Source organism: Pocillopora damicornis, chromosome 7 (assembly GCF_964200805.1).
Source record: "Pocillopora damicornis chromosome 7, jaPocDami1.2, whole genome shotgun sequence".
NCBI classification, from domain to species: Eukaryota; Metazoa; Cnidaria; class Anthozoa; order Scleractinia; family Pocilloporidae; genus Pocillopora; species Pocillopora damicornis.
The window spans coordinates 4,253,684-4,268,617 of record NC_142676.1 but is presented as its reverse complement, the minus strand read 5'-3'; the positions used below and the strand labels follow the sequence as shown (position 1 = coordinate 4,268,617).

General features: G+C 38.1%; 1 protein-coding gene across 2 annotated transcripts in view; it reads left to right on the top strand.

Moving 5' to 3' along the window:
* The window catches only part of LOC113670516 (uncharacterized), a 36,873-nt gene that overhangs the window by 14,931 nt on the left and 7,008 nt on the right, over window positions 1-14,934 (top strand). Inside the window, exons 22-49 of one of the 2 annotated variants that reach the window (XM_027186672.2) lie at window positions 254-337; window positions 452-535; window positions 822-905; window positions 1,054-1,137; window positions 1,553-1,648; window positions 2,020-2,154; window positions 3,074-3,157; window positions 3,275-3,382; window positions 5,215-5,298; window positions 5,541-5,633; window positions 5,711-5,794; window positions 5,935-6,069; window positions 6,323-6,406; window positions 6,791-6,883; window positions 7,065-7,157; window positions 7,537-7,629; window positions 7,790-7,885; window positions 9,160-9,252; window positions 10,363-10,416; window positions 10,757-10,840; window positions 11,343-11,435; window positions 11,881-11,964; window positions 12,506-12,610; window positions 13,154-13,216; window positions 13,460-13,522; window positions 13,628-13,720; window positions 13,837-13,929; window positions 14,358-14,441. In XM_027186672.2, coding sequence (XP_027042473.2) covers window positions 254-337; window positions 452-535; window positions 822-905; window positions 1,054-1,137; window positions 1,553-1,648; window positions 2,020-2,154; window positions 3,074-3,157; window positions 3,275-3,382; window positions 5,215-5,298; window positions 5,541-5,633; window positions 5,711-5,794; window positions 5,935-6,069; window positions 6,323-6,406; window positions 6,791-6,883; window positions 7,065-7,157; window positions 7,537-7,629; window positions 7,790-7,885; window positions 9,160-9,252; window positions 10,363-10,416; window positions 10,757-10,840; window positions 11,343-11,435; window positions 11,881-11,964; window positions 12,506-12,610; window positions 13,154-13,216; window positions 13,460-13,522; window positions 13,628-13,720; window positions 13,837-13,929; window positions 14,358-14,441 — 2,523 coding nt within the window. The remainder of the gene's footprint in view (window positions 1-253; window positions 338-451; window positions 536-821; window positions 906-1,053; window positions 1,138-1,552; window positions 1,649-2,019; window positions 2,155-3,073; window positions 3,158-3,274; window positions 3,383-5,214; window positions 5,299-5,540; window positions 5,634-5,710; window positions 5,795-5,934; window positions 6,070-6,322; window positions 6,407-6,790; window positions 6,884-7,064; window positions 7,158-7,536; window positions 7,630-7,789; window positions 7,886-9,159; window positions 9,253-10,362; window positions 10,417-10,756; window positions 10,841-11,342; window positions 11,436-11,880; window positions 11,965-12,505; window positions 12,611-13,153; window positions 13,217-13,459; window positions 13,523-13,627; window positions 13,721-13,836; window positions 13,930-14,357; window positions 14,442-14,934) is intronic. The other variant, XM_089212153.1, reaches the window with a different exon arrangement.

The window sequence follows — 14,934 nt, the reverse complement described above, 5'->3', positions numbered from 1 at the left end:
TTGGGCCGACACTAAGAAAAATTACTAATGGGATTTTGGGAGTGAAAGCGACAAAAGTGGTCACACTAGTCATCAGGCTGAGATTGGGTTAAGTGTTGCATTTGATTGGTTAAGGGGTGGCGCAAGTTTTCTAGCCCAATCACCGATTTTAAGCTAAGCAAGACTAATCCAACCCAGGATAACTTTCGACAGGCGATTGAAAACTGCTCCTTTGGAAAGCAACTGAAAGATTATCGCTTAATTTCTACCACAGACTCACAGAGGCAACTGACGAACAAAATGAAACAGAAGAAATGCTGAAAAAGCAGAGGAAAGTCAACGCTGAGCTTGAAAATAGGTGAATTAGTTTTGACGGATTGTAACGTGGGCTTGAGCTCTATTAGGTGGGGTTCGGTCCTTTTGTATATGAATTTTGTGCAAGCCACTTTTAACGTGCTGATTTTCTTTTCAGAATCGAAGATTTCTTGTCTCGCAGCAAGAAGTCCGAGGAGAACATCAGAAGGAAAGACGACGAGATTAACGAACTCGAGAACAGGTTCGAGTAAATCTGGCAGATTGACGGCATTTTATACAGGATCGTGACAGCTTTTGTTGTGCCAAATTTAGCCTAGAAACTGAATTCCCCATTATTCAGTAGATAATTCATACGGTAATTCGAAGGTCGCGAGTCTGGTCCACGTAGACATCTTGTGCGATGTCTATTCCGATACACTCACGCTACACGTGATCTTCATGTCATGTGATCAAATTGCCAAACTCGGTCGTACCGATTAAGTTTTTTTTCCCATTAATTTCCTATCTTGTTTCTCTAAATCCAACAGGGTTGAAGAAACAGTCAATCAAAAGAACAGAACAGACGAGAACCTCAGAAAGAAAGAAAAAGAAGTCTACGAATTGAAAAATGGGTAAGGACTATGCACGCTTTCGCGCCTTAGTTTTCCGTTTTGATGGACTTGTCTAAAACTCTTGTGCTCGTGTTTATCGAGATTGTTGGTGGATGTAGAGATTACGAACAATGTTACTTAATGTATGGTTTTCTTCTTTTTGTAACAGACTTGAAAAAGTCACTGACGAAAATGAGAGAATATCAGAAGAGCTTAAGTTCAAGGAGCAAAAAGTACAGTCTTTGCAGAGAAGGTTTGTTAAAAACATTTCGTATCCTGATATCTGTTTTGACTTAAAAACGTATAGATTTTTTTCTATTTCTTGGACCTGAGGGTCACAACAAGGCCAAGACGTTTCCAAAATAAAGTAGTAAGGGATCGTACAGACAAACCTGAATGCGACCTCGTATGTGGGACGAAGCTAGAACAACATGTACAAGAAACGAAGATCACGTGCAAAACGACGAAGCACTGAAACGAAAAGGAGGAAGTGAACGATACAAAAAAAAAGTAGAAAAGAATTTGGAACAGGGAAAGCTAACGTAACGAACAAAGCTAAGAAAACAAGTCTAGTGGCCAATAAAACAAGCAATGAAACAGAGGAAAAGAACCGAAGAACAACACAGAAACCTAAAGTCACCTGAAATGTTTTGTTTTGTTGTCGTTAGAGTGGAAGAACTAATGCTTTCCTTGGATGAAAACTCAGAGACACTGAATAAAAACCTCAAGGAAAAGGAAAAGGAGATCAGAAATCTCGAAAGAAGGTAAACAGGGAACAGTGTACGTGGCATTTCTTAAAGATGGCAAATGTCTTCCCTCGCTTGGGACAAGTTTCTGTGTTCTTTGGAAAGCATCTACTTCAAACAGGTCGTATTCTAAGTTAGAGAGGAAACTTAATAGAAATAAGCATTCTGTGTTGGAATTTTTGCCCTTCAGTCCAGAAAAAGCCTTGTTGGCCTTTTGGACCTCCAAACTTGCCAAGAGTAAATTAAAATTATTGTAATTAAAATAATCGGCAAGGTTACATTTTATTTAGTTTATAGCAAGCTTTCTTTTGTCCTCCATGTTGTCTTAATTAGCAAAACTGTCTTCACGAGTCTACTTGTATGAAATTCTGTTTTAAAATATTTTCCAGAATTGAAGACCTTACTGAAGCGTTGGACGAGAGAGAAAAAATTAAACAACTCGTGAAGGAAAAAGAGGAAAAGTTAGAAACACTGAACAAGAACTTTGACGAAAAGGACAAGCTATTACAGGAACTCGAAAGCAGGTGTGTCAGTCGCTTTGACGAAGGGTTAATGCTCAAAATGTTAGCTTTGAAATTCTTTACGGTGGCCAATTTACTTTACCAACTCAGTTGATAATACTAAATTACCCTGTTATACTCTCCCACCGACACAGCACCAAAGTTTATTTAAAAACTTACCACCCTTTACAGGTTTGTTCAACCGACTATTGAAAATCTTGAGAGCTACAGAAAGGTCTCTCCATCTTGAAAAGTTTGGCTTAAATGATATATGTTCACCGTATGTAGTCCGTTTGAACGTCTCCATTCTTAGGCATTCCTTTTTCCTTCTTGGGTTTTTGTTACCTCCTTTGTGCTTCATATCTTACTTGACTTATGTTTTGTAGTCATTTTTAGTCCGTGTTATTTTCCCTCCATTCTTTGTCAGCCTTGTTTCTTCTTTGTTTACTGTTGCCTCTTTTGTGTCTTGTACACTGTATTTTATCGAACTTAAATTTTGTAGTCATTTATAATCTGTTTTAGTTTTCTCCATTCTGCGCCAACCCTTTTCCTTTTTGGGTTTTTATCGTCTTATTTTTTTTTCTTTTATTTTACGGAGCTAATGTTTTGTATTCATCTACAATTTGTGTGTTATTCTCCTCCACCCCAGCCGTCCTTCACAGCTGCCTCTTTTGTGTCTTTCTGTTTTATCCAAACTAAAACTTCGTTGTCATTTTTAATCTGTGTTAATCTTCTCGATGCCTAGCTATCCTTGCACCTTCTTGTATTATAGTCTTTTTTGTGTTTTTCTATCTTACAAAACCAGTATTTTGTTGTTTTTGCAATCCATGTCAATCTTCTCCACTCTACACCTTCCTCGTATCTTTGTGATTTATTCTTTCCGTTTTAGTTTTTTTTCCTCTCTTACCATGGTAACAGTTTGCATTCTTTCTTCGTCGTTCAGGTTGGAGGAATCAATTGGTGAGAAGAAAAAACTTGAGCATATGACGAAACTGAAGGATAAGAAGATCGAAGCTCTTGAAAGCAGGTATACGTGATTTGCTACTTGGGAAGGGAGGGTCGGGCAGAGAATGGCTGGTATGTGGTTTATGGTTTTCTATCTGCTGAGGGGAAAAATATTGTAATTCTGTTTTGCGCTTTGCAGTCTGGCTGAAGTAGAAAATATCAGCACGGTGCAAAAAGACGATCGACTTATGGATATGAAGAGAAACGTAGAGGGGAAAGACAACAGAATTATCGAGCTGGAGAGCAGGTTTGGCTTATGAAATAGTATGAGATGATGGGTGATAAATATATGTTATTTGCCGGCTGGGAGGTCCGTATGGTGAAAAACTGTGACCGAGGTCTTGAAAATACGGCCGAGGGCAGCATTTTCAAGACCGAGGTCACAGTTTTTCACCTTACGGACCGACCCTTAGCCGGTAAATAACATATTTATTGTTTTTTAAACTTGACGAAATTCTTTCCGAAAGAACCCGAATGATTTAGGGCAGTAAATACGGCAAGATCTTCCATAAACTGAACAATTTTTGAGTGAGTAAATGTAGTTAAAATAGCGGTGATGCAAATTAAAGAGAGATGCCTCAGCGAAACATTTTCATTTCCGTAACGATAAAGATGATTTAAAAGGCTTCCAAACAAACTTTGAAACATTATTTTTACAAGTATCTGCCACAATCTGACACCTGTCAATTAGAGAACGCGCAAGAAAAAAAAAGCGTAAGAACATTTGAAAAACATCAGAACTAGTTTGACAAGGGCTGTCACGACAATGTCTTCTTCAAAATCAGTCAGTGATCTAACGGAAAGTATTATTCACTCTCATCGACCATTCATTCATGTACGAAGATTTACCTCTGTTCATTAAGTAAACGGCGAAGAAAGTAATTGTGAGTAAATTCAATTTTTTTTATTTTGAAGTTGTGAGAGTTTGCTCGTTTGTTTGCTGCAATGGCGTGTGTGACTCTGGTATTTCCTTCACAAAAATAAATTCGAACGGCACACTCCAACGAGACATAAGGGAATTTAATGCGGCCTTTACTCAAAAAATTCCTTCAATTTCTGTTGTGCAATTTACGGTACAAATGTCTAAATTGAACGGAATTGGAAAGACTCACCGGGAGCGTATATTTGTTGTAGAACTTAAATTAAAACTTCGCTCGCTCTTTCACTACGAACAAATTGCTCGAGAAAATTCAGATATTAAATGAATGAAAGTTCCATCGTTCAGTTTAACTGTAACCAAATACCTCACGTTTCAACTTTCTGGGTACTTTTTGTGAACGATTAAAATTAATTGCAGACAGTTTTTAGGCCGCTTGTCAACCAACGTAATGATACTATTGTTTATTCAAATTCATTCTGAAACCAAAATTTTTCTGTCAACCAAAGTGATTTGATAGAGAGAAAAGAGAGGATTCATAAGTTATTTATCGGCTTGAGGTAGTGACCGACGTGTTTGCTTAAAAATACTGCCCAGCTGGAAAACGAGGTATATTTATGAAAAATGACATCGAAAGTTGGGATGTACTCGGCGACTCACGAAAGCGTTACCGTGGCCCGTGGGCAGAGACAGGAAAATACTGACCGGGTAAAGAACCAATCAGATTGCAGGATTCGTTACCGTGCCCTCTAAAAAAAACAATAATTAGTGATATGCCTCAGAGCTAATATATAGTCCTGATCTCTAAGTTAAGTTGTTTTAGACTTGTAGTTGCTGGAAAATAGTGTAAAGTCACGGGGAAATGTTCTCTCGTCTGAAGAAAGTATATCTCGGGTCATCGAAATCTGTAAGGAAGTAGGAGAATGTTTAGACGTCTAGGGCCCAGTGAACGGTTTTTGATTCAGGCGAATATTGTCGTACGGGGAACCAGCAGTGGTAGTTGGAATCATTATATATTTCCCTTGAAGTGATTGGTTAATTCTGTCAAGTAAACACGGTTACGGTAGTAGTTAATAGTAATGGCAGTGTGATTTTCGTAGTTATCTTGTCGTTGCTCGTTATACTAATAGGAAATAAAGGCAAGAAATTATTTTTCTCTTTGTTCAGTTTTACCTGACTGTGTTTTATTTCTTTCGCTTCAGATTGGAGGATGTGTCATTGGCCAACTGTAAGCTCCAACAAGGTCTGAAAATCAAGGAGGAGAAGATTACAGAGTTAGAAACGAAGTATGATTTTTTTTGTAACGTACTTGATTCACAGATAAATTTTGGGTTTTAAGTACGTACATGCAAATCAATGAGTACTAAAAAATATACACACCCACTTCCGCGGATATTGTCGATCATTTGATACTTATTTTATTCAGAAAAGACAGCTCCACAAATAAACCTTCTCTTCTTAACAAATTAATGTGATAAGATTTGGAATTGTTTTGAAAGACATTCATCACTGCGTTTTTTCCATGCAGGATTGAAGATGTCGAAAATTTAACGTCCGAGAAGAACAGGCTGACCCACAGTTTGGATCAGAAAACGAAAAAGGTTTTGGATCTAGAAACGAAGTAAGAACTGATCTTCAATGCGCATTATAGTAATTCAATCGTTCATTATAGCATAAGCTTCTGTTTTGGTTCTACAGGCTGGAAGAAATGTCAAGCGACAACCAGAGATTACAGCTTAGTATCGAGCAGAAAAATGGAAAAATAAGATCGCTGGAAAACAAGTATGTTAGAGAATTTGTATCAGCATGTTATAGCGCACAGAACGACATGCAGTCTTGGAAGGACTATTATTCATTTGCAATACAGTAAGAAGTTCTTGTTTAATCCTTAATAGTTAATCCGCTTTTAAACCAATTTACAGAATTTTAGAACTTGAAGAGTCCTTGGGCTCATCGCATCTTCTGCAGCAAAATATCAAACAGAAGGACGAGAAGGTTTCCGCGTTAAATCAGGTCATTCAGGAAAGAGAGGAAAAGCTTGCTGAACTGGAAAATAAGTAAGGGAGAAGGAAAAACTTGTATTTTCTACTATACGTAGAGGTTAATCACGGCTTTAGCAGGTTGTTTGTGACTGACACTGGTACTACCATTGCACTGGACTACAGATCGAGAGGCCCTGTTTCCTGGTTCCAGGGTATAACATCACAATTTCGCCGGAAGTTTCAACGCGATTTAAATGTGTCTGCGTTCGTTTTGCTAGGTTCGTTAAACGTTTCACAAGGTTCATGTTCGTTTTCTTTCGTCACACAGGCTGGAGGATGCCCAGGCTCGTAATCATAAACTGGTGCATAGTCTAAAAATGAAGGAGGAGAAGATCACAACACTGGAGGAAAGGTAGCCTATTAAGTTACAAGACAGTTTAACAAAATTAACCACTACGAGCCTAGCGGGCTAATAAAGTCAGCTGTCATCGTCACAAATGCAGGCTTGCGAAATCGTTACATCTAACATTTTGAGGGTCTCGAGCATTTTAGTGGCGGCCGTTCCTGAAAGCGGTTGTTTTCAAGTATTCCCCCATCCCTCACTTCTCTCTTTTCCTTTCTGTGAATCCATTCTGATTCCGTGTTGACAGGTGCCTGGCTGGTTGGCAAAGTGGAAGCCATTAGGTCCTCCACGTACCCACCCTTCATTTTAGCATGGCAGTGACGTTCATTTTTATCACCTCAATCGACCCGTTTGTTTTGTAGAAGTACAACAGTCTCTTTCTATATTTCGCAGTGTGGAAACTCTAGATGAGCTCATGTCAGAGACGAAGAAGCTTAACCAAGCCGTTCAACTGAAAGACGAGAAAATCAAAGCGTTGGAAAACAAGTAAGGCCCTGCCCAGACACATGCTTGCGTGTGGTCAGGGATAATGATAAGGAAATTGATCTTCAAGGATCATGTTGGCTTTGTGCCGTAAAAAAGCGTTGATTAGACAATTCATTAAAAAATTCCTATTACTTATAGTCAAACACACGTTTGAATTACTGTGGTGGGTTTTTTTTTCCAGATTGGTAGAATTTGAAGAATTGACTTCTCGCAACGCCAAGTTGTCAGATTACCTCAAGCAAAAAGATGATAAGATCGTTCGACTTCAAGAGAGGTGAGATAATTGATTTAAAACTGGAGAGTCAATTGCGCGCAGTTAATTTTTTTTCAACATCGGAGTACCTTGTTCACATTGTTCAGCGGTCGACACATTTGTGACGTAACTCAGTCATAAATCGTAGCAGACGGGACCGATGGACTAATCGTTTTCAGTGTTTATGTATTGCCTCTGCTCGCAAGCCGCATGTACAGGAACTCACCTATAAAACTACGATATATTACAGAGTAAAACTGCTACTAATGAAGTTTTAACTGTAGTGATCACTCTCAATTGACAAAATGCAAATTGGCGCGACAAACCAACCCTGGTTTGGAATCATATGTGGTTTGGAAATATGAAATATTAAATGTTCAAACTTATTTTTGGTTCTCAGGCTCGACGAAGTAGAAGATGCCGTAAACATCAACAATAAATTAAGCCAAACTGTGAAGAACAAAGATGAGAAAATCTCCAGCTTTGAAACCAGGTAAAATGAAAAGTGTTTTATCAATGCTTCAAAAAATAGATGGGCAGAGCTTTTTTAATGCAAATAAAAGGTTGTCCTTATTTATATAAACAACTTAAAGAGCAGTGACCAAATAAAAAGAACCGTAAAAAATGGAACTAATTGAAGTTTGTGTGTGCAGGCTTGGCGAGATGGAAGAACAACTAGACAACAGAGACAAGGAATACAGAGACATGAAAATGAAAGCTGAGGAGCGAATCAAAGCTTTGGAGAAGAAGTTAGTACTTTATTGAATTTGTTTTATGGATAAAAAGTTTGAAGATAAACGATCGGGTGAATAGAAGCAAGTTGTCACGGTTTCATGGCTGTTTCATTTGTGGACATTGAGTAATTTTGTACATATTTAAAGAGACGTAGTGATTGGTGCACCCTTGTTGCAGGAAAAAAATTCACCGTTTAGATACAGCACAACCAACACGAGCCCTCAAGCTTTCGTTAACTTTATATGCTAAAACAAACGCCAGCAAATGCTCTAATTATAAAATAAATTAAAAGACGTATCAAATGAATGTATTGATAAAACATTCATACTTAGAGTAAAATGTTGCATAACTGATTTTAGTTAAGCATCTTTTTGCATCCTGTTTTTATTATTTTCATGTTTGCTTCGAATATTTGGAGCTTGTTATCTGCTGCCTAGAGTACACGCTGATTACTTTTTAAGTCGCCAAGCATTAACTTAATTTTCTTGATATCTATTCTTAATTGTGTTTCCTAAAACTAAATGTAAAAAGGCTGAATTTTTAACTTTACCATTAAGTTAAGTCAGTGTAGAATTGGAACCATCAAGATAACCCCGATTTAAATGTTGTAAAAGGGATGAATTTTTCGCGGGGTACTGAGGCATGTTAGCTAATTAGAACGTTGGATGGACACCTTAAATAATAATCTCCGCGAAACGCAACTCGTTGGCAAAAGTTTTTGAATAAGTCGCTTAAGAACACAAAGTTGGTTGTTAGGAAGTAACCAATGAGGCGCGCTTTGTAGTGTTTGTTTTTCGTCGAATCGGATCGAGTTTATTTTTCACGTTTTCCTTCGAATAATTGAAATTGTTCTCTTTGTCACGGTTTTCTAATCGGCTGCTTCCAATGCTATTTCCCTCATGCTACTCTTGCTGAATATTTATGAAAGAAAAGCTATTTATCTTAAAATGTCTTTGCTTGCTGTGCCAATCAATGCAATGGTGAACCGCATTTCTAGTCCAATTTCTGTGTCCAATTACTATGTCCTCTGCATATAAACACACATACATGCCAAAATTCCTCCATTCGCTCTGACGAAGGGTTAACACTCGAAACGTTAGCTTTGAAACTTTTTACGGTGGCCAATTTAGGTTATCAACTCAGTTGATAATTCTAAATTACCCTATTATACTTTCCCACCGACGCAGCACCACAGTTTCTTTAGAAACTTACCCCATTTATTCATACTGTCCTTTGCCTATTTGAAGGCAGGAGTCGGGTTTCACGGACTGACTAAGTTTGTTTGCAGCTTGGAGGAACAAACCTGTAAAAAAGTGGCTCGACAAAACAGTGTGAAAAGAAGAGAAGATAAAATAATAGACTTGGAAAAAAGAAGAACGAAGTAAGTTGAAACGGTGCGGCCGAGAGGAGCGTCTGTCTACGAACACCATCTCATTTTGGTGTTAGAGCTTTTCTTAATTCGCTCTTTGAGTCTTTGGCGTGCTTTGAACTATTTATTACCTTCACTTTCAATAGTAACTTTTCATAACAATGTGCTTCCTTTTAGAATTTGGTGTAATGTGCACAATGGTTGAAAAGAGAAATATAATCGTTTTATCGCGATGTGTTTACTTCGAATGTGGGTCGCGACGTTTTGACTGCGTACTGTTAGTCCTCTGCATATTGCGAGTCTTCTCCAGTTCTATGTTCCTCGCCTGAAGAAGACTAGCAGTATGCTGTCGAAGCGTCGCGATCCACATCCAAAGTGACCACATCGTGAGAAAAACGATTATTTTTCTCTTTTCAAGTGTTAGTTTCCACGAAGAATAACCACAACCTATTTTACGACATACACAATGGTTGACATCTAAACTTCAATAATTGCATACGTAGTTACCCTGCCAATTGAAATCACGATTATATTAACAGTACCAATTTGGTATCAGTCGTATTGTAGATATTACGCTAACCTTAACAGTCCTGATCAGTAACTAATAATACTAATAATCACTCTAACCTTTGGTAACTATGATGTATTTTTATTGATTATCCTGTCTGCAATCGGTGGCAGAATAAGTGAAATCATTTTTGCATTATAAGATCGTTCCCCCTCTCCTCCTATTAATTTATTTTGCCAACCTGTACCTAGTCCTAACTTAAATGAATAGCTCAGATTTGGGAGGAGGGGGAATGTGTGTTATTTGTTGCCTGTTGCCCGTTCTTATTTGTTTTCAACACCGCAAGTTCTACAGACAGAACTCCATCTTTTGTATCTTTTCCACTGAAATCCCCAAAGTAGAAAGAAAGTGTGAAAGAAAGACCTTCCCAGTCCCAAACATAAGAAACCTCTTCGAATACTTTTCATCCTGATGACGTACCCCTTACGAAAAGCATGGTAAAGTGTGGCCTTTACAATAGAAGATGTGGCCGTGACGCAGCAAATGAACAAATTGTGGGGTATGCCATCAATTGGTTGCAAAGATATAATACTTTGTTTTTCGTTGCCAAACAGGCTTGAAGAGTACGTTGAAGAAAGAGAAGGAAAAATCCACGACCTGCAGTCAAAGTACGTTTTTTTTTTTGTTATAGTGGAGGAATTTCATCTTCGAAAATGTCAATTTAAGGATAAAGGGAACGCGGAGGTTAATTTTGCCGTTCATGTTTGTAGTAAATGTGATTCTTTAGTCTATGTTTATTTAAATTTTTGAGAGGAAAAATGTGTCTAAAAGTTTCAGACAAAATATTTAAAACTTGAAGTCTTCCTTATGGGTATTTTATCTCCATGCCCTTCCCAATGAGTTTTGGTTAAGTTGTTCTAGCTGATGAGAAGGAGGATTTTTTCTTTCAAACAAAGTAGATGTCATTTAGTGACATATATTTTTTAATTTGTTTTCGTCGTTATGCAGACTGGAAGGTACTGTGAACAGATACAGAAAGCTGGACATGACAGTTGGCGAGAAGGAGATGGTCATAGCCGAGTTACAGGCAAAGTATGTGGGCGAATGTTGGAGAAAGTTTATTTTCAGTGTTTGACGCGTGCGTAATGTGGGTTAACATTGGATTGCTTTATCCCGCTCGGTCGTCAGTGAATGGTCTAGAAACTTGCGCCATCCTCTCAATCACTCATATGCAAATAAAAAACCATTTTCGGTTTAGACACTTTCGTTTTCCTGCGCCTCAGGTCATTTTTGGTAGTTGCTCTTCGATTTCTTATGTTATTTTTCAGAGAATGCGTTGTGATTACGTAGGTTTTGCTTTTACGTCAGTGTGTCCCAACACACTTAAAAGTTAGTGTAGCACGTCGTTGCGCATGAGTAAATTTGAAAAGCAAATCGAAACGACAACTGAAAATAGCTACCATATATATTATTTCGTCGTAGTTTTGTTAGATATGACAGAACGGCAGATAGTAAATGAGGCTTTTTGGAGTATTTCTCTCGCGAGGCAAAGTGGAATAGTTCTTGAACAAAATATTTCGTTATTTGTTAATAGGCTTATCGAAGCACAGGAGACCACCCGTGAGATCCGAAAGCTGAACCAAATTATGAAGACGAAAGATGCCCGGATAGAAAACTTGGAGACAAAGTAAGTTAATGGCCTTAATTAAAAGACTAGTTTTATGATTTATCACCGTTCTGCACTCTTATTAGAAAATAACCTAACCGCACAGACTAGCTTGTTCATAAAATTCCATCTTTGTATTTTTTGCTTTGTCGGCGCTTTTTTTGGTTCGGTTGTTCACCGGGAGAAAAAGTAGAGGGTAAGATTTCAGGTGTGCCTTCCCGCAACTATTTGTTTGCAAATAGTTAAACATGTTAGCATTTCTGCCTTTTTCACTTAAATTCCCATTCGTTTCTTACCTGGTTCACACTATGGACAGTGCAAACGCCAAAAGCGATTATATACCGATAAAAAGTGCCAACTAACATGAGCATTAATTTATGATACAGGGAGAACTATTAAAGACTTTAGTAGTGACCGGGAGCATTTGGTTAGCGTTGACCTCTTCATTTTCTTTCTTTTTCCTCAGAGTTGAAAGTGCAGAAAGCGAACTCGCCAGTCATGAAAGTGAGATACAAGCTAAAGAGGAAAAAATTGAGACACTTCAGAAAAGGTAAATTTTTTTAAGAAAATTATTTTAATCATGGCGAGTCTTCTTAGCTGGGGCGCTGTTTGCTTTGTTCTCTATCAGATTTATTGTTGGTGAAAGGGCTACATTGAGGTTCTTTGAAGCGCTCTGCTCAAAATGAAAAGATTATTTGAAATGATAATTGTCCGGGGTAAATTCACACTTAAGGGAAAAGGATAAAAGGAAGGCGTAGCATTGAGAACATTAACAGAAACTGTAGATGACAAACTTAAGAAATTTAAACTTTCTCTTCCATTCAAAATCAAAAGTTCAAATTCATATTCAAGCAGAAAGGAAACGTGATGGAAAAAAATATCAATCACGGGATTTAGCTGGATTTAACACCAAATTCTCAAAACTATAACTATAAGAAATGTATGGTGAACAATGAGAACAACTGAATTTGAGAGTAAAAAGGTGAGTGGAAATTTGGGTTGTGTTCAAAAGATGAGGTACTTCGTTCTCTGTCAAGAACATGTTGGACATTTGGAGGATACTTAGTTGAACCATTGCGATTTCCTTTCAGGCTAGACGAGACGCTTAACCTTAATGGCAAACTGGATCAGTCTGTGCGAAAGAAAGAGGAAAATATTCGCACACTGGAGAAAACTTTACAGGCAAACGAGACGAGGTAGGAAATGGTAGTTGTATCAGATTCCTGTGCAGTGTAAGGAGGAAGTGAAATGTGCAAGTTATATGTGCATCTGTCCCCAGACGGTCTGGGAACGACCAGCTTTTCTCATGTAATTGAATGCTTAAAAGATTACATTGAATGCATTGGCTGTGCTTTTGGGCACTAGGTGTTTGTTTTGGTAAGCGTCTGCCTCCATTTCCCTCGATCAGGTGAAAAACTAAAACCGTTCGTGACTGGGTATTTCGCGTTTTCCCGCCCTTAGAGCACTTTACTTGTTTTTGCTTTGTGTTTTCGTTGGTTCCAAGTCAAGTTTCTGTTATTCTGCTTTGTCTTAATTATAACTTTGGGTTCGAAATTACAACACTCTGTCGCCATTGGCGCTAACAAGGCGATAATGCATGCCGCCAGTTGCTATGAGTTCGAAAGATGACTTAAGCTATAAGAGTAGCTAGTCAAATGCTGCTTTTTTCCATATAGTAGTAACGCGAACCCATTCCATGTGTCAGACGTTGGTATATCGCGATTTAATTTGTATTTCAGGGAAGAGGAGTTGGAAAAATTACTCGAAACAAAGGCTGGCAAAGTGTTAGAATACAAAAACAGGTGAAGACTTGTTCCTTATTTACTTTTAGAGAGTAACCATCTATGTTCATAAGGTCAAAGCATGTCAATCTATTCTTCGAATGGAAACAAAGGGAAGGAAAGTGAAGGAAAAGAAAGAAACCTCTCTACTTAATAAGTAGATTCTCTGTTGCCCTGCGTCTGTTTTGTTACAAAGACGTCAAAATGTGGAGGAGAGTGTGTCACTGATATGTTTTTTTTTTTTTTTCAATTTTGTTTCTTCAGAGTCAAAGAATTAGAGACTGACGTAGAAAATAAAGATGACAAGCTTTCAGAGTTACAAAAACGGTAATTCTAATTAATTTAAATCAACTCGTACGGGGTTAAGACACGTTTGTAAAAGTTTTCCACCAACTGAAACTTTCTAACTAAGCTGTTTCTTCTCATTTTCAGACTGGAGAACTTGAGATATGCAGCTACTGCGGACGGCAAGCTCAGTGTCGCGCTGAAGGAAAAGGATAGCAAGATTGCTGAATTGGAAGACAGGTGCTCTACATTGGCGAAAGAAATTCTTCTCAGTTGAAAGATTCTTTTTGCAGCCTCACTTCCACCGAAACAAAACATACCTAATGTTTTCCTCTTTTTTGTTCTCTACCTGTCAGGGTAAAAGAACTGGCAAGCACATTCGGCCAGCTAGACAAGGTGGAAAAAGCCAAAAAAGATTTGGAGAACGATGTTATGAGCCTTGAAACAAAGTAGGCTATGTCGTCTAATTCGCATTTCAAAATTATGAAAAAAAAAGAAAAATTTAACCATGTACTCTGGTTGTTATTTGCTTGAAATGAAGCCAATCTGTCAAGATTGATATTTCCATGTTTTGTTGTTGTTTTTTGTCAGTGTAAGCATGTGCAATTTTGCGACTGAACAATATGTTTAATAAGTTTGACATTTCTGGTCCTGTTTCTCTTGGCGTCAGAGCTGGTTTTTCAAAAAGTTGATTAACACCCACCGGTGGCCTACGTTAACTACTAGGCTACCGGTTACAATGGCAATAAATCGAATTGGGTTTGGTTGCTCGTTACCTACCTCGATGTGATCTTTTGCAAATCATTTCCGGTTCGTTAAATGTCTGCTATGTTATGGAGTATCTCCTTGACAGGTATTCTATTTATTTTTCTTCTAGACTGGAGGAGAGCGAAAGCCAGAACAGAAAATTAAACCACAATCTTAAACAGAAGGAAACAAAAGTCGAAGGTTTAGAGAAACGGTAATAGGCTGTTTTTGTAAGTTCATAAAAACCGCGAGCCTTACTTAAAGTGTTAGCGGGATGAACATGAATACCTACAGTCCATACTTTCACAACTCCTGGGTCGTGAGAACTATTTTAGTAAATGGAGAGATCACACCAGTTCTGCTGGAATGGGGTCTTGTTTAGGGGACCGTGCTTTAAACACATTTCAGTTGAGTGGCGTAAAACCAACACCAAAGCTACCGAACAGGCCTGTCAGGAGAGACGAAAATGTCTGTAAGAACTCGATGGATCTATTTTGCCTCAGATTGGTTGAGGGTAGCACGGGTTTTTGTAGACAGAGTGAAATTGACCCAGGTTTCGACACGAGATTTAATTTTACTCGGGAGTTTTCTATTCGCGATTGTATCTGGTCAGTGCTTTAACCTGCGGTGAATTGGTATCCATCCAAAGTTGGAAGGTAGTTCATACTACAGTAACCGTTATGGGCTGCGGCAGACTTACGAGTAAT